This window comes from Aedes aegypti, chromosome 1 (assembly GCF_002204515.2).
Source record: "Aedes aegypti strain LVP_AGWG chromosome 1, AaegL5.0 Primary Assembly, whole genome shotgun sequence".
Lineage (NCBI taxonomy): Eukaryota > Metazoa > Arthropoda > Insecta > Diptera > Culicidae > Aedes > Aedes aegypti.
Window position 1 is genome coordinate 119816171 of NC_035107.1, and position 24415 is coordinate 119840585.

The 24415-nt window shown below is 36.0% G+C and overlaps 1 protein-coding gene across 1 annotated transcript; it reads left to right on the plus strand.

Annotated features, from left to right (window-relative positions):
• Positions 1–6765: 6765 nt before the first annotated feature.
• On the plus strand, positions 6766–7335 carry LOC110676872 (early nodulin-75-like). The gene is made up of 2 exons (XM_021846355.1): positions 6766–6826; positions 6869–7335. Exons 1-2 carry the CDS (start codon positions 6819–6821, stop codon positions 7197–7199), a joined length of 339 nt encoding a protein of 112 aa, XP_021702047.1. The 5' UTR covers positions 6766–6818; the 3' UTR covers positions 7200–7335.
• The last annotated feature ends 17080 nt before the right edge of the window (positions 7336–24415 follow it).

Genomic DNA, 24415 nt, shown 5'->3' on the forward strand with positions numbered 1-24415 from the left:
CAGTACTTTAGACATAGTTTTATCAATTCTGCCAATAATTCATATTCTTGAATTGAATTCTTGTGCAATTCCAAGACGGAATTCTTTGAGGCTTTCTGGCAGATTTCTAGGGAATCCATTAACGATAATTCATAAAAAATTATTCTGAGGGAGCTTCTTGAGATTTTTTGTTTATTAGGAGAGGTTTCAATTATCCTGTAGTCGTTCACCTCTAGAGCAAAGTTTGTAAATAATCACTTATCTTTAGTTGTACCGTTACCAATCTATTGTTTCTACCTACTGCAACATTTTGTTGTTTCTCCTTCCTTCACTTCATGCTTTCTTGAGCAACTTTGTACGAAAAATCTTTCCATACTCAAAAAAGCAACATTTTAAAAAATTTAAACGAAAAATAAATTCTAGGAGTTTTGAAAAATTGCAGGATTCTTATAGGTATAGTTCCTGATTTCTGAAAGTCCATCAGGAAATCCTGAACAAATTTTAAAAGTAATTCAAAAATTCAAAAATTTTACCATAAGACATCTTTGGCAATGTTCTTAAAAATACCGTCTTCACGTGAAACTTCTGCAATTCTGTAGTAAAAAAAGCCACCCAAAACAGTTTGTTTGCATTTTCTGCAAGTAGGAAGAAATTGGTTTGGTTAACTAATAATGAAAACAAGAAACATTAATCTGTTCACCATAGTATCATGAAACTTTCAAGCTCATGTAAAACGTTTTCGAATATGACGATTTACGAATTCCATGCCAAATCGGTCAGTCACAGAACTCGACCATCTTCGAATTGCCGTAAATTTTGCACATGTTTTTGATATGGTACAATAAGCGTTTTCCATAGAAAAATCGATCCTTTTGACTCGAGAATAACTTTTGAAAATGGCCTATAAAATTTTGCATGCGACATATTTGAAAAATTATAACTCCGAAACTATTGATTTTAGAAAAAAATGTTCTATGAAGAAGTTGTAGTTAACCGTTTGGGCAACAAGAAAAAAATATACGCTGAAAAAATATTTTATGTTTTCACATTCAACTCTCCCTAACTCGATATTGAAGGGACCATCGAGTTAGGGAGGTATCGAGAAACAGAACACAAAACCAGTGTAACTGCGATCCTAGGGACCATCGAGATAGCCATGAAAACCAACTTTTACTATGGTTCTCTAACTCGATTTCGAGATACGGAATATCGAGTGAGGGAAAGTTAACTGTACAAGAAAAATTCAATAAAAAAAATTTAAATTTTAAATTGCACAAAAACATCATTTTTTATATATATTTTAAATTTTAAAATAGAATCATGATAGTAAACAGATGTTTAGTACAATTTCTTGTGATGGAGAAATTTTTATTGAAAAAGTTTTTCTAAGAACAACTTTTGGTCGATTTTCAAAATTTTGATTTTTGTCAAAATAAATACGTTCTGATGATACAATAAGAATCCTAAAATGGTTCTATACCATAACGATTCCTTGGATATCTTCTCTAGAAGTTTCGAAAATTTATATCAAGTTTAATGCATAAAAATATTATTTCATTACAAAAATAGGCCATTTTCATTAGTTATTCGCGATTCTCCATCAATAATAATACGTTTTCGAGAGCAAAGACCATATTTCTTTCCACTGACTTATTTTCCTCGATGAAGAATCGCGAATAACTAATGAAAATGACATATTTTGTATTTAATTTATATTTTTTTGCATTAAACTGTAGATAATTTGGAAATGGCTACTTCTAGAGAGGTGATCAAGATAATCGTTATGGTTCAGAATAAGATTCTTATTATCATCAGAACGTATTTATTTTGACAAAAATCAAAAATTTGAAAATCAGCAAAATTTTGTTTTTAGAAAAAGTTTTTTATTGAAAATTTCTCCATCACGAAACTTTGTCCCAAACATTCGTTCACTGTGATGAAAATTAAAAAAAAAAACTACAACTTCTTCGTAGAACATTTTTTTCTAAAATCAACAGTTTCGAAGTTATAATTTTTCAAACAAGTTGCATGCAAAAATTTATAGGCCATATTCAAAAGTTACTCTTGAGTCAAACCGATATATTTTTCTACGGAAAACACTTTTTCTACCATACCAAAACCTAGTGCAAAATTTAATCCAAATCGAAGACTATCGAGCACGAATTTTATTTTTTCGGCCCATTTTGAATGGTACTCGTCATATGTTATATTCAAATACCTTCAGTAAATATTCTATCAATTTTGACGTAAATTACTGTCCATTATAAAAGAAGAATAGAAAACAAGAATTTTGGTGGTGAGCCCTACAAAAACACCTGAGCTTCTATGTGAGGTACATTGTCATGAATTCCGTCAAAAAGATTCAGAAGTTCTACGGTGATTTTTGAATTTTTTTTTTTTTTTTCGAAAAGAGTTTTTTTTTTTTCAAATTCAATTTAAGCTGAAATTATCTAGATTTTTTTTCCAAAACTCTAAAATTCGATATAAAACGGATATTGATATGGACTAAACCTTAGAGTAATTTGTGAAGAAATACCAAAATAAATATTGATGTTTACTGGAGTAGTTTTTGAGCCAAACATGGAGAGTGGAAAGATATCTAGATATTATTTATAGAAGAATAGGAATTAACATTCGAAAGATTATTTGATTGGATTTCTGCAAAATTGCAGAAGAGTCCTAGCACGAAATCCCTAGGAAACAATAATATATACCTCAAAAGGAATCCCTGGACAAATTTTCAGGATGTTTTTAAATATTTTGCTGAAGAGATTTGCTGAAAGTTTTGTTGGAGGAACCTGAAGAGAAACTTGAGGAATAATCTCAAAGGCAAAGTTGGAAAAACTGTTGGTTCACTCTCTACAGAATTTGTGAAAAAATCCATGCTTGGTGATCTTGAAGACGATTTTGGTGATTACTAAATTATTAAGGAACTACTGGAAAATATATTAAATTGACAATAATAATTTATGTGAAATAAGTGCATAGAGAACCTTAATGGAAATTGTTTAAAGTTCGAAATTTTTCAAGATTCTCCTAAGCAAATTTATATACAGTCTTCAAGATTTTTTTTTAATAAGATCAAAACGCCTAAAGAAACATTAGGAAAAAATCTGTTGAATAATAACTACTAATCCCGGGAATGATTTTTGTTGAATTCCCATAAGAAGCTCAGTGAAAACTCGTAAAGGAGATCCTGGAACATGCATTGGAAAAGCACGAAAATAATTCGTGGAAGAATTACAAAGGGATATTTCTCGTGAGTTCTTTGGAAGAATTCTTGGATTTTTTTTACTGGATTATACAAAGAATGGATATTTTCCTTAGTTGCAAAATTGAAATTTACAAGTATCACCGATGTGTAGCGTTATTAGACAAAATCACAGCCAAATAAAATCAATACAAATCTATGCCAACTAAGAAATTTGTGAAAATCGTGGTTGTTGCGACCGACATAACTTTGTTAAACTAAGAAATTCATATATCGTAATCATCGACTGGATGGAGCATGTGATGGAGTTGCTATCATCATTCATAGGCGTATAAAAAAAATATTTTTTTTCGTCATTTCAAACCGAAGATTTTGAAACCTGGGGTGTTTCTGCTGAAACACTGCTTGGTAAATATACTGTCATAGCTGCCTATTTTCCTTTGCTGTGCACTGGGCAGCAAGTTAATTTGCTTCAAACTGACTTGTAAAAACTGACTCGCAATAAGTCAAAAAAAAATTGTTTTTTGTAAATTTAATGGGATGTTGGTGGAATAATTTGCAAAGCAATACCAACGGCAGGATTCTATGCTCTTCAGGATATTTCTCAATTCAATATGCTGATAGTCTTACTTGTTTTTCCTTTTCTAGATACCTTTCTACGATTGATTAAGTTTTAGCCGACTCTAGTCAGCTTTGTAGCCAACTGGTGATTTTGATTGTGATCATGTCCCAGTTACATTTTCAATTATCCCACGAAGCGATTCTCAATCATATCAGCTCCACTTTCAATTATTTACGAGCCGACTGGAATACATAGATAATTCAAGCTTGGTTGACATATTTAACATATGTTTTCGGTTGACATATTATCCTGACAAATGGAAAAATGCCAAAGTTTTACCAATTTTAAAACCGGACAAAAAACCTGAAGAAGCTGCTTCGTCCAATCAGCTTGCTTTCCTCCATCAGTAAACTTTTTGAAAATGTCATTTTGAACAGAATGATGGTCTACATCAACGACTTGCCCTATATCCGAAACCAAGAACATTTTGAATAAAATCATTTGCACTTATCACAATTCATCGTCAATTGCCAGCATCCCACGATTACATGCTACACCATAAAGAAGCATTATTCCCGTAAAGCCTTGGTCCGGCATTTACACAGTCAAGTCATCACAAGCCACAAAATCCCAAAGATTTAATCGCGTGCCATCCACCACCGCACTATCGTTCGCATGACCACACCGGATTATTAGGCAGCTCTCAGCTAGGAAGCTGCGTTAAATGGTTCTCTTTCCCATCGGATGCACAAGGCTGGAATACCATTCTCATTGTAACCAAACCGATGTTGGATGCCACATTGCACTTGCGACCATTCCGGGTTCCGGATTCCACAGAACGTAACGTGTATGCAGTAGGGTGGTTCAAATTACATAAGTTATCTGTCAAATCGTACACTTCAGCTTAATTATCAGAACTCCAAGTCTGGAAGACTTCCTGTAAGAGCTGGTGTTTCTCAACGCAGCATTTTGAGATCAATATTATACAACATTTTCACTTCTGACTTACCTGAGTTACCTCAAGGATGTTAGAAAAATCTTTGTTTGCGGATCACGCAGGCCACTCGCCAATTAACGAAGCCTGTGTGTCAGCTGTACCTAGTACATTGCAAAAAAGTTTTGATTTTTTTCTTCGTGCTTGCAAAAAGGAGAAGATTTATCCTTATGCTTCCAAAATTCAACTTATACGATTCCCACATAAACCAAAAGCTCTTTATTTGAAGCCTTCAATTAGACATGTTGTCACGATGAGAGGGGTTTCAATAAATTGGTCAGATTAAGTTAAGTATCTACCCAAGTAACCACTAGCCCGCTAATTCGCCTTTTCGGGCTTATAGGGCTGTTATACAGCTAATATAGGGCATGTAAACCGTACAATAGCTCTATATTGGCATGGAGGGCGAATTAAAGTGCTATTTGATTACTTGGGTAGGGATCATCCTAGATGAAAATTCGACTTTCAAAAATCTCATTGAGAGCATTCAAGCTAAGTGTAACAAATATATAAAATGTCTTCATCTACTTATTAACAGAAAATCGAAACTTTGCCTTAGGAACGAGCTTTTGATCTTCAAACTTTCAGGCCTGCCATGTTGTATGCTGTAGCAATAAGGATTAGCTGTTGTAATATCAGGTTGAAAGAGATGTGATTTTCAAACTATTTTTTGAACCACCCTAGCACCCAGCCTATTGTACGCTCCCCGTGTTCTGGCGGGGCTGAAATATGTACTAACCTACAATGACGATGCGCTGTTGCCATACCAAGGTTGGCTACAATGCATTCTGCACAATCCGGCCAAACCACCACCAACCGGGAAACGGAAGATAAATCTCGTTCATTAACTATACGGGGTTTTGCCGGAAATGAGCCCTCCTTGTCCGGCTTGGTTGCTTTAGTGTGGTCTTGCCGGAATAGCTTTAGCAAGTGGGCCTTTGACCTAACACGATGGCCATCAGTGGTGATATGTAGGTAAGTTCCTTCATCTACTAAAGGTGATAAATATTCACGACGATCTTTTGGCTCATGGCGTTGGCTAAAACCAAACTCAAGTCCGTGAAGATGCGATATGAGAAAGTTGCTTCTTGAAGTAATTAATGCATGTCGGAAGATTTAAGCGACAAATTAATATCAATTTCCGTGGAGTTATTACCCCTTCCTCCCTATTAAGGCAGGTGTTGAAAATCTAGTCGATAGGCACTTACTCACATTGATTTTAATTTCTTTTATTAGAACATTCAACATTTGCAAGTATGAAGAAAACACATCCAAACTTTTTTGCAATCTGGCACGCAGGCTCCGTCCTTTGGCGGAGAGGCCCCTGTTATCCGCAAACACAGATTTTTTACATCCCTGAGGTAACTCAGGTAAATCAGTTGTGAAAATATTGGCCCCAAAATGGTGCCTTGAGGGACACGAACTCTTAGGCTTGGAGTTCTGATAATTAACCTGACTTGTACGATTTGACAGATATTTTTGAATTGTTCTAACAATGTATGATGGAAAGTTAAGAGTTTTTTTAATTTTACAATCAATCCATGCCACATTCTGACGAATGCTTTTTCTATGTCTGGAAGAGCAATACCAGTAGAATAACCTTCAGCTTTGTTGGAACGAATCAAATTTGTTATACATAAAAGTTGATGAGTTGTCGAATGACCATGTCGGAATCCAAAATGTTCAACGGCAAACATTTTGGTTGATGTGACCATCATTCTGTTCAAAATGACTTTTCCAAAAAGTTTACTGATGAATCTAATTGCAAATAATCATCAATTTCTATAAAGTCGTTTCCCCTCTCCCACTATGGAGCTAGGTGTCGAAAAAATCTAGCCGGTATGCACTTACTCACAAATTTCTTATCGTCTAAAGCCTTTCTGGTTTATCAGAACTGCGCGTCAGATTCCCGGAGTAAACACTGAATAAACCCCCGACAAATGAGTTCACCCCAAAAACAGAGTGTCGATAAGATTGCGCCCGCTGTTATCAATAACATATCTATAAATGTAATACCAGACTGCGACAAAGTTCAGGAAGTTCAGTAGGTTCACGTTCCCCACCGGAGAAAGATGTCACACTACCCGCCCCATTATATTCCACCGACGGGTCACGGTCAGCCCTTGCCGCACAACCCCCACGAGGGACCCATTTCCAGTACGGTATTTCCGCCGGATATGAACCCCAACTATCCGCACCAGCCCATCGGAACCCATTATCCACCGGGAGGAGTTCACCCACCGGGACATTATCCGCCGCCGCACCTGATGCCTCCGCCGTTGGATAATCCGAACTATCCGGGAGGTTATCCACCGGGACATTATCCTCCGGGGCATTACCCACCTGGGCACTATCCCCCGGTCGAGGGATACCCACCGCACTATCCGGTGCCGCATGAGCAAGCGGTAGGCTATGGTGCAGCAGGTCAACGCAAGGAACCGGAAAAGAAGTAGCTTCCCGCGATTTGATGATCTTGTGATTTTTTATCTAGTGATTAAGGTGTAGTGGTTACGTAATGATCCGCAGGAAAGGGTGTTGTGCAGCTCGAATCCATATTGAAGAAATAAAGACATGTTTTGACTTTATGGACTGGATGTATTATGCCGTCAGAAATGAAGAAAATGTGAGAAATAAGTTTAAAATGATTCCATTCTAGCAAACAGTTATTGAGTTGACTGTCGTTTCTAGAGGAGTTCTAATTACAGTTATGAGTCGATCATGATTCTGAACAAATTTCGTTCAATAAGTGTGAAGATTTTGATCATAATAGGGAGCCCAGTTCATATTTTTGCAACGGTGTACATTCCTTCTGATGCAAAGTAAGAATCAATCATTAGTTAAATTTATCAAATTGCAGAGCAAATCAACGCTCATGTTGATTTTAAACATAAAACAGCTATTTTTATGGTTAACGACGAAAATTGCTCATTTCCGATACCACTTGTAAGGGTCAATGCTTGTGTGGAAGTATATGAAGATAGCGAACATATTTGCACCACAATAATTATTTTGAACGTTTGTTGTCGATTTCACCCCAAGTTGGACCGTCACAAAGTGTGCACGCTCCACAGTGGTGCATGGCCGGACAACACCTCAAAAATTCATGATCTCAAAATCACTTGTTAATATTTTATATAGACTTCTCTACCATTGAGTGATGATTTTTTTAAATTTGAGCTTGATCTGTTTTGTTTTCGATTTTTGGCAGCATCGTAAGTGCGGGAAAGTCAGCAAAATTGGACTGCTTCAAATTCATCAACTATGGTTCACCAAACAAACTTCAAACAGCTGCATCTCAACGAAATCATAACCGATTTAAGCTCATTAGGCTTCATTTGAAAGTGTAGTCTTAAGCCTTAAACTTGGTTACAATAACATAAATTTCAACACATTAAGTTGTTATTTGTAGCAAAAAAATGTTTTTTGCAATCTTCAAAATTTTGATAAATTTTCAAAACTTCGTCCGTTTTATGTGAAGTGTTTCGAGAAAATGAGTCACTCACAATGAAGTAGCAAATCATCCATACTTTCTAACGTGTAATAGTTTTTCTTGCCCCTCTTTGCCCCTAGAGGTGAAAATTCCATTTTCATTTTTTATTATAATTTATCTATTTCATCATTCAAATCTGTATAATGTGTCATAACTCGTTTAAAAATTCATTGAAATTACAACAAGAAACTTAAATATGCATCTCTAGTTTAGATATATACAGAAGTTTCTGCATAATTACATTTTTGTTTTCGTGATAAAAGCCTTTTTATTCAAATGTATCAAAGATCTTATTTTTGACAAATTTCACTACAAAATCGAATTTTCAATTTTACAGTTATTTCCAACGGGTTGATATCAGGTATCCAAGATAGTTAATAGATTACCATTATCCAGCGATTTGGGACGTATTTGAGGTTTTGTCCGACCTTTGTATGAAAGGCCGCCACTGTGCGCTCCTTCAAAGTGTGATAGTAGTGTTTCGCACCGATTTTGATACCAAAAAATCAAATTTTATCACTAGAAAACTAATTCGCCTCATAGGGCTATTTAACGGCTAATATAGAGCATGTCAGCAGTATAACAGCACTTTATTAGCATTCAGGGCGAATTAAAGTGCTATTCGATTACTTGGGATTGTTTCATCAAATTGAAACTATTGGGAGGTAAATTTTGGACACTCAGGACGTCTTCTTCTTCTTGGCAGTACGTACCCACTGGGACAGAGCATCCCCCTCAGTGTTCTTCAATGATCATTCCCACAGTGCTTATGTAACTGAGAGCTTTCTTTGCCAAAGTTGCCATTTTCGCATTGTATGTCGTGCGACATGCCGGGCGTTATTCTATGGTCATAGAAGTCGAGGAAATTTCAATTGTGAAGCGTAAATGTGAGCGGAAATCAGAACGGGGCACCTTAAGCTTAGCTTTGTGTCAGAATAAAAAATTAGATAAAAAATAATTTACTCGGGACCCTTCAATGCCAATTTCATTGTGAGAATCCAGGAAGGAAGCTTATAATCATTTTTAAACGATTACCATGAGAATCCAGGAGGTTATCTAATGAGATCCCTGGAACGTTTCTGATCAATTTCCTGGAAAGTTTTTGACGAAAAACCTGGAAGATTTCTGATAACAATACATACTCGAAGGTTCCTCTATGATAACACTAGAAGGTTTCCGATGAGAATCCTGGAATGTTTCTTAACCCGTTAATGCCCAGCGTCCTATTTTGAGGACAGTGATGCGCAAATAACTTGAAAATGACTCAAAATATAATAATATTATGTTTGGAGAACTTATTAATAGACCTGATATCTTCCAATCAGTGGTAATTATACTTTGGATTTCATTCACCAGGTGGCACCGCAGCATGATCAAATATACCTTACATCTGCACATTCAACCCCTTAAAAAGTCGGATCTACAACTTTGATAATGCATAGCTTTGTTGTTTTCGAAGCGATTTCGAACATTCTTTCAGCAATGAAACCGAACATCATGCAAGACCAACGCCACCATTTTAATTAATTCGAAATAAATGCGTCTACCGCAAGTTATTTAGCAATAGATACTTCCAAGCATTTTGGAAAATACATTCAACAATAAAACGAAATTCAAAACGATGACATATGGTTTTTTGACATGAAAGTTGCAGTGAAACACAGGTTTTTGGTTACACTCAAAATTTATTTAACTAAAAAAATATAATAAATACTCTTTATTTTACTCTGAAAACTACGAGACACTTTAGGTTACCGATCTGTTTGCATATATATCAAAATTAATAGCGATGATATCTAGCTTTTTCAGTATTACTTTACATACACAAGTCCAGTGGAAATAGTTGAGCAGACATAGTTATTTTGGATTACACCTAAAACATAGTTTACCCAAAACTTACAAGAAACCCTAGATTTTCAACCTCTTTGCCTTGAAATCAATGTATAAAGCAATGGCATTTTGTTTTTGCAAGAACTTTCTTGTAGAAATTTAGTGACCATCTTTGAAAAAACTAGTGAATTATGAAAACTCACAATTTATTTTACCAAAACTAAACATTGAAAAAAAAAAATAAGTAGTATAACTGTATGTCCATAAATCGAGTTGTAAAGGAATGACCTGTAGTTCTTAGTAATAAATATAATTGTACGAGAATAGTGATTCTATTTGAGCAAAAAGATTACACTCAAAATTTTGTTTTGCTTAAAAAACTTTGAGAAACTCAAGTTTTGAGTTTATTTATATATAATTAGAAATTCAGAGCGATTACATATATTTTTAGGTATTTTATATATTATTATTTGTTTATATAAGTTTAGTTAACTCATAATAACCGTTTGGTTAACTCATAAAGTCCGCGGCTACAAAGCAAAGCCATGCTAAAGGTGTCTGGGTTCGAATCCCGGTCGGTCCAGGATCTTTTCGTAATGGAAATTTCCTTGACTTCCCTGGGCACAGAGTATAATCGTACCTGCCACACGATATACGAATGCGAAAATGGCAACTTTGGCAAAGGAAGCACTCAGTTAATAACTGTGGAAGTACTCATATATATATGTTGTGAAATATAAATAGAAAGAACAGCCTTTGGTTAAGAGAAGGGAAAAACACTGATAAATGTCTTAGCCATTTGACATAGTAGTTAATGATAAAATGTTATTTCCGGCCTATCGACCCTTTCGGCCTAACGGCATTCGGCCTAACGGTATTCGTCCTAACGACCTGCACCCATGCTCACCAGACTTCTATAATAAAATTTATAGCGACAAAACAATTTGTCATAACATTTAATTTTGATTTATTGGCAAATAGTATAAAAAATTGAATTTTCGTAATTTCCAAAATTGAAATCAATTTAGAAAAATTATATTTCTGCACAAATATATTCAATAGACTTCAGTAGTCATGTTTCAGTGGAGTAATCCACCAGTTATTGCTTTGACTTTTGCTTTATAGACAAACAGTGTTTAACAATTATATATTTCATAGTTTTTTAAATCAAATATATTTTTAGCGTAATCAACAAATTATATTTCTGCCCAAAAATGTTTGCTGAGCTTCTTCAATCAAATTCATGTAGAAAAAACTTCAAGTCACAGGGTCGAATTTTGATTTATAGGAAAACATGTTTGAAAGGGTTTTCTTATTCCGATATTTCTTGAGTAAAACAAGTTTTGAGTGTTATCAAAAATGTATATTCCAACCCAAACATTTTTATTTCACCAAGAAAACTATAATTCATCACCTTAATCATTGTAACATTGCTTAATTTGTCCCCCAACCCCCAAATCAGTACCAAATAAAACAAAGAAGTATATTTTGTTAAAAAACTTAGGGTATACTAACTTTTAAAATAAATTTAATATTAATCTCGAATATTGTCTGATTCATTTGCTCCAAAAATATTGAAAGTCCCATTGAAAATGACGGAGATATGCATAGTCAGTGTTGGACTTTTTCTGGATCCTTCGTAGTAAGCGTAAATTTTCTCCCCCGTGGTAGTAAAAGAGTTGAACTTTTCCAACCGAAAATATTTTTTACAACGCTTACTGTTTCTGAAGGATCAACTAGCATTAATTTTGTCTTGATAAAATGCAAAATTTATTCTATGGAGCTATTGAATATCGACGACGATTTTTTTTTTTTTTGAATCCTCACCATAGACTTTAGCCCGTAGGCTGGTACTGACAAACAAAATTCAAATTGCTTGTGTTTGAGCAGAACTCAATATTTTTCAATGAAATTTTGAGGATTGCTTCATTTTTAGTTGTAGTTTCATGTCTGATGGAAAACTATACATTCGGAGTATTGTTGACAAAGTTAGTCCAGAACATCTCTGGGTCAGGTAGGGTGAAAATCACATAAACTTCCTTGTAGAACTCCTCATTTATCATTTGAAAACGAAATGTTTTCATACAAAAATTGTACAGACCAGTTATATTTGATGAGTTACGATGCACAAAGGGATCTAGAAATGTATAATTAACCGAAGACCTCCAGAACATTCTGATGTTTTGACCATAATCTACACACGTTCATAGATTATTTTAAGCGGGTGATGTCTAAGTTTAGTGGATTACAGTACTTATTAAGCCTTAACAGACATGTCCGAAAATTTTGACAAGATATTGGATATTGGAAGTCATCCAAATCGTCCTGCAGTTCAGGTCCTTTTGATCAACCAGATCTACTACATTCTATACTCACCATATTCTTGTGAAACATTCTTATTCCTATCCATAAAACTTCATATGGCTCGAAAACTGTTCTGCCGTAATACTCATAATTGTCCCATGTTTCAAAATATGCAACCAAGAAAACGCGTTTAAAGATTGTAGTACATTCATGTGTCGTAAATTTGTCTACGAAATTCAAAGTGGGACTGTTATGCCAAGAAATTCGGGGTTTTGGGTGAATTCCTACGCATAGCAGTCCCACTGATAGTGGTGATCCATTATGTGCTAAGTGTACTGATGGCCATTCTTACATGGTACCGAATATAGAGGATATATATGGGATGTATATCCTCAAGATAATGTTGGGGCACTAAATGAAGGCTCAAGCGACATAAACCAAACGAAGCCACATGTGGAGAAGTGAGGAAATATGATTTTATACTTTAGGATGGAAAGCAAACTTTTTTGTTTGTGAGATAATGAAAAAATGAAAGTGAAAGAAAGAAAAAGTAGATTGGTGAGAGAGCTAATGAGATTTAGTGAAGGTGATTAACTACTACATCGACATAGGGAAACAAAATTACAGCATGTCAAAGTTGAGCATTTTGTATAAAAATCAGCTTCCACTACTATACAACTGTATTTCAAAATTTGTTCGTAAAATCGAATAAAAGTCAGCCGATGAGAACATTTGTTTTGAAAAATTGATGAAGGTAAATGCAGCTGAGCATCCTGCTCAGGATTCTACGATATCAAGAATTTTTGAGGAATCCTACTGCCAGATGCCCGCATAAGATTCTATTGGAATTCCACCTAGATTTATTAAAAAAAATCCCAGGCTTAGTGTTCAAGATTTTGCGTATGTTTCGCACAGCCGAGTACGTAAAAAAAATCTAAGTGTGTAAGTGTGTCCATGATTTTATTAGAGAAATGTTCAAAATTTGTGAGAAATTAGCCTAATATTAAGGGTTTTTTACAGGGTTCTGCGTAAATGCATTTCAGTATTGTGCAAAACAAATGTCCGGAATCCTGTGAGAATACAGCTTATGATCCAGTGAAATTTTGTTTATCCTAGCCGTTTTACAAAGGGTTTGCTCAAAGTTTATAGATATTTAATTTTGTCAACCAACTATTTATGGAAATCGTGGTCTTACTTATTCAATTGCAATGAAGTTAGAAAAAAAAGATTCTCTAGTCATAAAAAGCAAGATATATGAGTAGAAAGAGAATGAATAGTTGAGATAAATCGCTTTAGTATGTAAGAACTTTAAGATAGTAGAACAGTAAATGGGACAGAAATATGAAGAGTCTTCAAACTCTTCACAGAGCATAAAAAATGGAGCAGCCAACGTACTGGCAGCCCTGTTCTAAAATTTAGAATTGAAAATCTATCAATTGAAAAAAGTGTGTAGACTTTGTGAGAAAAATCTGTAAGCCAGAAAAGGATAACTATAAAAACTATGTTGTATAAACAAAAAGATTGTAATTTTTTACCGAATGTCAACAAAAGTAATCGTTAATCTATTCTGTAAATTGAATTGAAGAGTAGCTCGGAAAAAACTACACAGATCAAAATATTTAAATGTCAATGTAGTGCAAACTGGAGAATATAGTAAAATTAAAGCAATTTCATCTATTGTTACAGCATCACGTTTAATGTTCAGCTAAAGATGCTTGAATGTTACATGAGCATGTAAATTTAAAGTGCATTCGATTGAAAAATAACAGATTAATCGTTGACATTTCAGTTTATGTTGATGCTCCAATTATGTGCATGGAAATAAATTGAAATTCACAACATGTTTTTAGCTGTGTACTGCCAAACGCTTATCGGTTAAGATTTCGGTGAACAAAGACTTCGAAATTTTCGTTCCAGTATGATAGAAACACTGGTTTTGGCCAGCCTAAGAGAAAATGTCTTTAAAAATCATATGGAAAGCCCTATTTATGCTACTAAATTTGTCTAACGCAAGCTTTTATGTATGAAAAATATTGGAACAGAGCCAAATCATTTTTTCGCTTTGAAAATCTCGTTGGTCAATATAGGCCACCAGAACCAGTTTCAGCCAGAGATTCAGCTTCGGTTCCTAAATTGTCAGTTACATTGATTTCTTATGATATTCGCAAAATTAGGAGTATCCTGGCCAGATTAATTGTATGGGAGTTAACTGTAGTTCCTAATTGATGTTAGATTGGCTTTTCAGTCTTGACAAAATTAAAAAAAACTGTTATTTTATTTTGTCTGTAAATAAAATGACAGTTATTTTTTTTTAATTTTGTCAAGACTGAAAAGCCAAACTAACATCGTTTAAATTATAGGGAAAATGGACTATTTTTTATGGTTTTAATCAATTCGGATGAGTAAATAAATGTAGCTCTATCATGTGAAAGTGATCTACTGAAAACAAAAGGTTTCATGCTGATTGGCTATGAAAAACAACTGTTTAATTATACTATGGCTACAACGGGCGTAGGGCCAAAACCGGTGCTTCTACCCTAGTAACTATCACGATTCATCTTCTCACTTTGGAGTATGGAAGAACCGAAGCGTGAATGCTGTAACAGAAAATAAACACGAACCTAGGGACCGTAGTACAGGGATAAAAAAGCAAAAAAATCTCCGCTCCAAAGGTACAACACAATCCCTGTCCCAAATGCCCGTCTTTCGTTCCACTAGTCCACCTCTGGCACGTGCTCACAGATGTGATGCAATAAGTAGTCATTTCATGAAAGCAAAACAAAACACATTCACTGCTCACAAGTGGAACAATCATAAAACCCGGCCATTTTTAGAGCCAGGTGAAATGTAGGCACCCCACACAACATAAGCCATATTTCATTGACGGAAAATGCCCTCTGGAGAAAACGGTGGTATAGATGCTCGCCCGGCAAAAGTTGCTAAACTGCATCACATTAGTCCTCGATGTTCCGCGTGCAGAAATTGAATGGGAAAATTAATGCCTATACAGGGCAATCCAATCCATTCGAAATCGACACGTTACAAACAATCAATTTAAACTCTTGAAAGTTGTCTACTTACGATGGTTCGGGACGATGCGTTCATTTCGTATGGAAAGTTCAGACCAGGGTCCTCTCCGAGTTGGGGACTTGTGGACATATTATCACATTTGTACGACACATATAATCGAAAATCGAAAAACTGTTAAGGATTTGCTGGGTTGGCTTGCTTGAGCACAGTAAAAAAATACTGCATTTCTCCAACCAATTGCTTTACAAATACCACTGTACTTAGTGAGGAAATCCATGAAAATTTTGGTGACGGTTCTATTGACTGGCAATTTCGTTCTAAGGCAATCTACAAAATCTTCATCTCTTGCATTAATACCTCCAGAAATTATGCAAACTATTTTCAAAGAATTCTTCGAAGGATTCATCTAAAAAACCCGTTAGGATTTCTACAGAATTGTGTCCCGGGATTCTTTTGGACATTGCTCTAGACTTTTCTAGACAAACTCCCGAATATATGACAGTTTACAGAATAAGCAATTGCATACGTACTTAATAAGTTTCTCAGAAATTTTATTCTTGAACAAGGAAACCAAAAGCATTGTTATTACTATTCCCGCCCACACCCATTTTTGGTATGAGTTTGTGAGTAGTGTAAGGTCAGGATTCACCTGAAAAGTTTGCGACAGACGAGAAGAATTAGTTGTGAATAGCTTAAAAAAAGTAAAATTGTTAAAATATCACAAAAATGTGATGGACACGGCTTACTGGACCAGAATATATTTTTTACTGTGCACCTTATAATCAGTCTCTCAATAGGATCCTCCTCCAATCCATCTTTACCCAAGATTGTGATGGGACCCTTCGACCTCAACGTGTGATGTTATCTTTTCGCCTCGGTCCCAATCTCGGAAAACCCTGGAAAAACAACGGAAATCGATGCCCATTTGTACCCCCGATTTGTATTCCGAGACTGAACCGAACTGAAGGTCTGGCTCCCTGACTGACATGCAGTTCGATGCGTTCGACCACCTTTGGAACAAAAGGTTCTTCCAAGCCTAACCAGGGCAACATCACTCCAGATCTACGAGCTGCGGAGAGGTGTTACGATCCAAACCGCACAAACTAACCGCAAAGTCGATGAGCGAGGCTTCCGCACCGAGGAGAACAGCCCTCCGCATTTGTATCCCTTCCTACAGTCCTGATCAGAGCATTAGAATCTGTTAATGACGACTGTTCTTTTGCTTACATTTCACCTCTAGCCATGTTCCGGATTATTGGATGGGGTTCTGCGAGCAGTAGCTCGGACCAGAATTTCCCATGTTCAATGTGTCTTCATGTCAGAATCACACAAACACCAACGGAACCTATACTTCCGACGACGGTTCGGTTCGGTTCGATCCGGTACGCCGATAGCCGTTTGTGTTTTCTAATCACTGTGTACACCTCCAAGGTTTGAGGTCATATCCTTTCGGCAACCGGAGAGACAATGACGACGACGACGATGGTAGACAAATGATTTTATTATTTCTCATGGCGAGTTGAGCATTGAACGAGCAACGATGTCGATTCGTCGCTCGCCTTCCTCAAGCCCCGGAGGAGGACACACATGGACAGGAAACCAACGTTAGAAAAGGCTTTGATGTTCACGACGTAGAACACTACCGGCTGGGGTTGCATACAGATGGTGGTTCCCCTAAAGACAGGTTTGATGACACATCAGTTGCACCGGCGGTTGTCGTCGTCGTCGTCGATGTAGATTCGATACATTCCTTTCTCGGAGGGACATCAGCTATTAGAAACTAGTTTATTGGGTGAGGATGAGCCTGTCATGTAGAATGCAGCTTGGGTGACATCTTTGCTCGATACGGGAATGGAACGTCGCTTACGGATTTTTAGACGATGTGCCGAAAGAGGTGCTTATTCAGCTTTGGAGATCACTTAGTTAAGAATCTTATTCAAATTTGTTCAAAATCCTGGATTTTGGATTGGATTTGGATTGGATTTTGGGACTGGATTTGGGAATTGGATTTGGATGGATTGGATTGGATTGGATTGGATATGGATTTGGATTGGATTTGGATTGGATTTGGATTGGATTTGGATTGGATTTGGATTGGAATTTGGATTGGATTTGGATTGGCATTTGGATTGGATTTGGATTGGATTTGGATTGGATTTGGATTTGGATTGGATTTCGATTGGATTTGGATTGGATTTCGATTGGATTTGGATTGGATTTGGATTGGATTTGGATTGGAATTTGGATTGGATTTGGATTGGATTTGGATTGGATTTGATTGGATTTGGATTGGATGTTGGATTGGATTTGGATTGATTTGGATTGGATTTGGATTGGATTTGGATTGGATTTGGATTGGATTTGGATTGGATTTGATTGGATTGGATTGGATTGGATTGGATTTGGATTGGATTTGGATTGGATTTGGATTGGATTTGGATTGGATTTGGATTGGATTTGGAGTTGGATTTGGATTTGGATTGGATTTGGATTGATGATTGGATTTGGATTGGATTTGGATTGGATTTGGATTGGATTTGGATTGGATTTGGATTGGATTTGGATTGGATTTGGATTTGGATTTGGATTGGATTTGGATTGGATTTGGATTGGATTTTGGATTGGATTTGGATTGGATTGATTGGATTGGATTGGATTTGGATTGGATTTGGATTGGATTTGGATTGGATTTGGATTGGATTTGGATTGGATTGGATTGGATTTGGATTGGATTTTTTGGATGGATTGATGGATTGGATTGGATTTGGATTGGATTTGGATTGGATTTGGATGGATTTGGATTGGGATTTGGATTGGATTTGGATTGGATTTGGATTGGATTTGGATTGGATTTGGATTGGATTTGGATTGGATTTGGATTGGATTTGGATTGGATTTGGATTGGATTTGGATTGGATTTGGATTGGATTTGGATTGGATTTGGATTGGATTTGGATTGGATTTGGATTGGATTTGGATTGGATTTGGATTGGATTTGGATTGGATTTGGATTGGGATTTGGATTGGATTTGGATTGGATTTGGATTGGATTTGGATTGGATTTGGATTGGATTTGGATTGGATTTGGATTGGATTTGGATTGGATTTGGATTGGATTTGGATTGGATTTGGATTGGATTGATTGGATTGGATTGGATTTGGATTGGATTTGGATTGGATTTGGATGGATTTGGATTGGATTGGGATTTGGATTGGATTTTGGATTGGATTTGGATTGGATTTGGATTGGATTTGGATTGTTGGATTGGATTGGATTGGATTGGATTTGGATTGGATTTGGATTGGATTTGGATTGGATTTTGGATTGGATTTGGATTGGATTTGGATTGGATTTGGATTGGATTTGGATTGGATTTGGATTGGATTTGGATTGGATTTGGATTGGATTTGGATTGGATTTGGATTGGATTTGGATTGGATTTGGATTGGATTTGGATTGGATTTGGATTGGATTTGGATTGATTTGGATTGGATTTGGATTGGATTTGGATTGGATTTTGGATTTGGATTGGATTTGGATTGATTTGGATTGGATTTGGATTGGATTTGGATTGGATTTGGATTGGATTTGGATTGGATTTGGATTGGATTTGGATTGGATTTGGATTGGATTTGGATTGGATTTGGATTGGATTTGGATTGGATTTGGATTGGATTTGGATTGGATTGGATTGGATTTGGATTGGATTTGGATTGGATTTGGATTGGATTTGGATTGGATTTGGATTGGATTTGGATTGGATTTGGATTGGATTTGGATTGGATTTGGATTGGATTTGGATTGGATTTGGATTGGATTTGGATTGGATTTGGATTGGATTGGATTGGATTTGGATTGGATTGATTGGATTTGGATTGGATTTGGATTGGATTTGGATTGGATTTGGATTGGATTTGGATTGGATTTGGATTGGATTGATTGGATTTGGATTGGATTTGGATTGGATTTGGATTGATTTGATTGGATTGGATTGGATTTGGATTGGATTTGGATTGGATTTGGATTGGATTTTGGATTGGATTTGGATTGGATTTGGATTGGATTTGGATTGGATTTGGATTGGGATTTGGATTGGATTTGGATTGGATTTGGATTGGATTTGGATGGATTTGGATTGGATTGATTGGATTGGATTTGGATTGGATTTGGATTGGATTTGGATTGGATTTGGATTGGATTTGGATTGATTGATTGGATTTGGATTGGATTTGGATTGGATTTGGATTGGATTTGGATTGGAATTTGATTGGATTTGGATTGGGGGTTGGATTGGATTGGATGTGGATTTGGATTGGATTTGGATTGGATTTGGATTGGATTTGGATTGGATTTGGATTGGATTTGGATTGGATTGGATTGGATTTGGGATTGGATTTGGATTGGATTTGGATTGGATTTGGATTGGATTTGGATTGGATTTGGATTGGATTTGGATTGGATTTGGATTGGATTTGGATTGGATTTGGATTGGATTTGGATTGGATTTGGATTGGATTTGGATTGGATTTGGATTGGATTTGGATTGGATTTGGATTGGATTTGGATTGGATTTGGATTGGATTTGGATTGGATTTGGATTGGATTTGGATTGGATTTGGATTGGATTTGGATTGGATTTGGATTGGATTTGGATTGGATTGGATTGGGATTTGGATTGGATTTGGATTGGATTTGGATTGGATTTGGATTGGATTTGGATTGGATTTGGATTGGATTTGGTTTGGGATTTGGATTGGATTGGATGGATTTGGATTGGATTTGGATTGGATTTGGATTGGATTTGGATTGGATTTGGATTGGATTTGGATTGGATTGGATTGGATTTGGATTTGGATTGGATTTGATTGGATTTGGATTGGATTGGATTGGATTTGGATTGGATTTGGATTGGATTTGGATTGGATTTGGATTGGATTTGGATTGGATTTGGATTGGATTTGGATTGGATTTGGATTGGATTGGATTGGATTTGGATTGGATTTGGATTGGATTTGGATTGGATTTGGATTGGATTGGATTGGATTTGGATTGGATTGGATTGGATTGGATTGGATTGGATTGGATTTGGATTGGATTTGGATTGGATTTGGATTGGATTTGGATTGGATTTGGATTGGATTTGGATTGGATTTGGATTGGATTTGGATTGGATTTGGATTGGATTTGGATTGGATTTGGATTGGATGGATTTGGATTGGATTTGGATTGGATTTGGATTGGATTTGGATTGGATTTGGATTGGATTTGGATTGGATTTGGATTGGATTTGGATTGGATTTGGATTGGATTTGGATTGGATTTTGGATTGGATTTGGATTGGATTTGGATTGGATTTGGATTGGATTTGGATTGGATTTGGATTGGATTTGGATTGATTTGGATTGGATTTGGATTGAATTTGGATTGGATTTGGATTGAATTTGGATTGGATTTGGATTGGAATTTGGATTGGATTTGGATTGGATTTGGGATTGGATTTGGATTGGATTTGGATTGGATTTGGATTGGGATTTGGATTGGATTTGGATTTGGATTGGATTTGGATTGATTTGGATTGATTTGGATTGGATTCGATTCGATTTGATTCGATTCGATTCGATTTCGATTCGATTTCGATTCGATTTCGATTCGATTTCGATTCGATTTCGATTCAATTTCGATTCGATTTCGATTCGATTTCGATTCGAATTTCGATTCGATTTCGATTCGATTTCGATTCGATTTCGATTCGATTTCGATTCGATTTCGATTCGATTTCGATTCGATTTCGATTCGATTTCGATTCGATTTCGATTCGATTTCGATTCGATTTCGATTCGATTTCGATTCGATTTCGATTCGATTTCGATTCGATTTTCGATTCGATTTCGATTCGATTTCGATTCGATTTCGATTCGATTTCGATTCGATTTCGATTCGATTTCGATTCGATTTCGATTCGATTTCGATTCGATTTCGATTCGATTTCGATTCGATTTCGATTCGATTTCGATTCGATTTCGATTCGATTTCGATTCGATTTCGATTCGATTTCGATTCGATTTCGATTCGATTTCGATTCGATTTCGATTCGATTTCGATTCGATTTCGATTCGATTTCGATTCGATTTCGATTCGATTTCGATTCGATTTCGATTTCGATTCGATTTCGATTCGATTTCGATTCGATTTCGATTCGATTTCGATTCGATTTCGATTCGATTTCGATTCGATTTCGATTCGATTTCGATTCGATTTCGATTCGATTTCGATTCGATTTCGATTCGATTTCGATTCGATTTCGATTCGATTTCGATTCGATTTCGATTCGATTTCGATTCGATTTCGATTCGATTTCGATTCGATTTCGATTCGATTTCGATTCGATTTCGATTCGATTTCGATTCGATTTCGATTCGATTTCGATTCGATTTCGATTCGATTTCGATTTCGATTCGATTTCGATTCGATTTCGATTCGATTTCGATTCGATTTCGATTCGATTTCGATTCGATTTCGATTCGATTTCGATTCGATTTCGATTCGATTTCGATTCGATTTCGATTCGATTTCGATTCGATTTCGATTCGATTTCGATTCGATTTCGATTCGATTTCGATTCGATTTCGATTCGATTTCGATTCGATTTCGATTCGATTTCGATTCGATTTCGATTCGATTTCGATTCGATTTCGATTCGATTTCGATTCGATTTCGATTCGATTTCGATTCGATTTCGATTCGATTTCGATTCGATTTCGATTCGATTTCGATTCGATTTCGATTCGATTTCGATTCGATTTCGATTCGATTTCGATTCGATTTCGATTCGATTTCGATTCGATTTCGATTCGATTTCGATTCGATTTCGATTCGATTTCGATTCGATTTCGATTCGATTTCGATTCGATTTCGATTCGATTTCGATTCGATTTCGATTCGATTTCGATTCGATTTCGATTCGATTTCGATTCGATTTCGATTCGATTTCGATTCGATTTCGATTCGATTTCGATTCGATTTCGATTCGATTTCGATTCGATTTCGATTCGATTTCGATTTCGATTCGATTTCGATTCGATTTCGATTCGATTTCGATTCGATTTCGATTCGATTTCGATTCGATTTCGATTCGATTTCGATTCGATTTCGATTCGATTTCGATTCGATTTCGATTCGATTTCGATTCGATTTCGATTCGATTTCGATTCGATTTCGATTCGATTTCGATTCGATTTCGATTGATTTCGATTCGATTTCGATTCGATTTCGATTCGATTCGATTCGATTTCGATTCGATTTCGATTCGATTTCGATTCGATTTCGATCGATTTCGATTCGATTTCGATTCGATTTCGATTCGATTCGATTCGATTTCGATTTCGATTCGATTTCGATTCGATTTCGATTCGATTTCGATTCGATTTCGATTCGATTTCCGATTCGATTTCGATTCGATTTCGATTCGATTTCGATTCGATTTCGATTCGATTTCGATTCGATTTCGATTCGATTTCGATTCGATTTTCGATTCGATTCGATTCGATTTCGATATTTCGATTCGATTTCGATTCGATTTCGATCGATTTCGATTTCGATTCGATTTCGATTCGATTTCGATTCGATTTCGATTCGATTTCGATTCGATTTCGATTCGATTTCGATTCGATTTCGATTCGATTTCGATTCGATTTCGATTCGATTTCGATTCGATTTCGATTCGATTTCGATTCGATTTCGATTCGATTTCGATTCGATTTCGATTCGATTTCGATTCGATTTCGATTCGATTTCGATTCGATTTCGATTCGATTTCGATTCGATTTTCGATTCGATTTCGATTCGATTTCGATTCGATTTCGATTCGATTGATCGATTTCGATTTCGATTTCGATTCGATTTCGATTTCGATTCGATTTCGATTCGATTTCGATTCGATTTCGATTCGGATTTCGATTTCGATTTCGATTCGATTTCGATCGATTTTCCGATTCGATTTCGATTCGATTTCGATTCGATTTCGATTCGATTTCGATTCGATTTCGATTTTCGATTCGATTTCGATCGATTCGATTTCGATTCGATTTCGATTCGATTTCGATTCGATTTCGATTTCGATTTCGATTTCGATTCGATTCGATTCGATTTCGATTCGATTTCGATTCGATTTCGATTCGATTTCGATTCGATTTCGATTCGATTTCGATTCGATTTTCGATTCGATTTTCGATTCGATTTCGATTTCGATTTCGATTCGATTTTCGATTTCGATTTTTCGATTCGATTTCGATTCGATTTCGATTCGATTTCGATTCGATTTCGATTCGATTTCGATTCGATTTCGATTCGATTTCGATTCGATTTCGATTCGATTTCGATTCGATTTCGATTCGATTTCGATTCGATTTCGATTCGATTTCGATTCGATTTTCGATTCGATTTCGATTCGATTTCGATTTCGATTCGATTTCGATTCGATTTCGATTCGATTTCGATTCGATTTCGATTCGATTTCGATTCGATTTCGATTCGATTTCGATTCGATTTCGATTCGATTTCGATTCGATTTCGATTCGATTTCGATTCGATTTCGATTCGATTTCGATTCGATTTCGATTCGATTTCGATTCGATTTCGATTCGATTTCGATTCGATTTCGATTCGATTCATTCGATTCGATTTCGATTCGATTTCGATTCGATTTCGATTCGATTTCGATTCGATTTCGATTCGATTTCGATTCGATTTCGATTCGATTTCGATTCGATTTCGATTCGATTTCGATTCGATTTCGATTCGATTTCGATTCGATTTCGATTCGATTCGATTCGATTCGATTCGATTTCGATTCGATTTCGATTCGATTTCGATTCGATTTCGATTCGATTTCGATCGATTCGATTCGATTCGATTCGATTTCGATTCGATTTCGATTCGATTTCGATTCGATTTCGATTCGATTTCGATTCGATTTCGATTCGATTTCGATTCGATTTCGATCGATTTCGATTCGA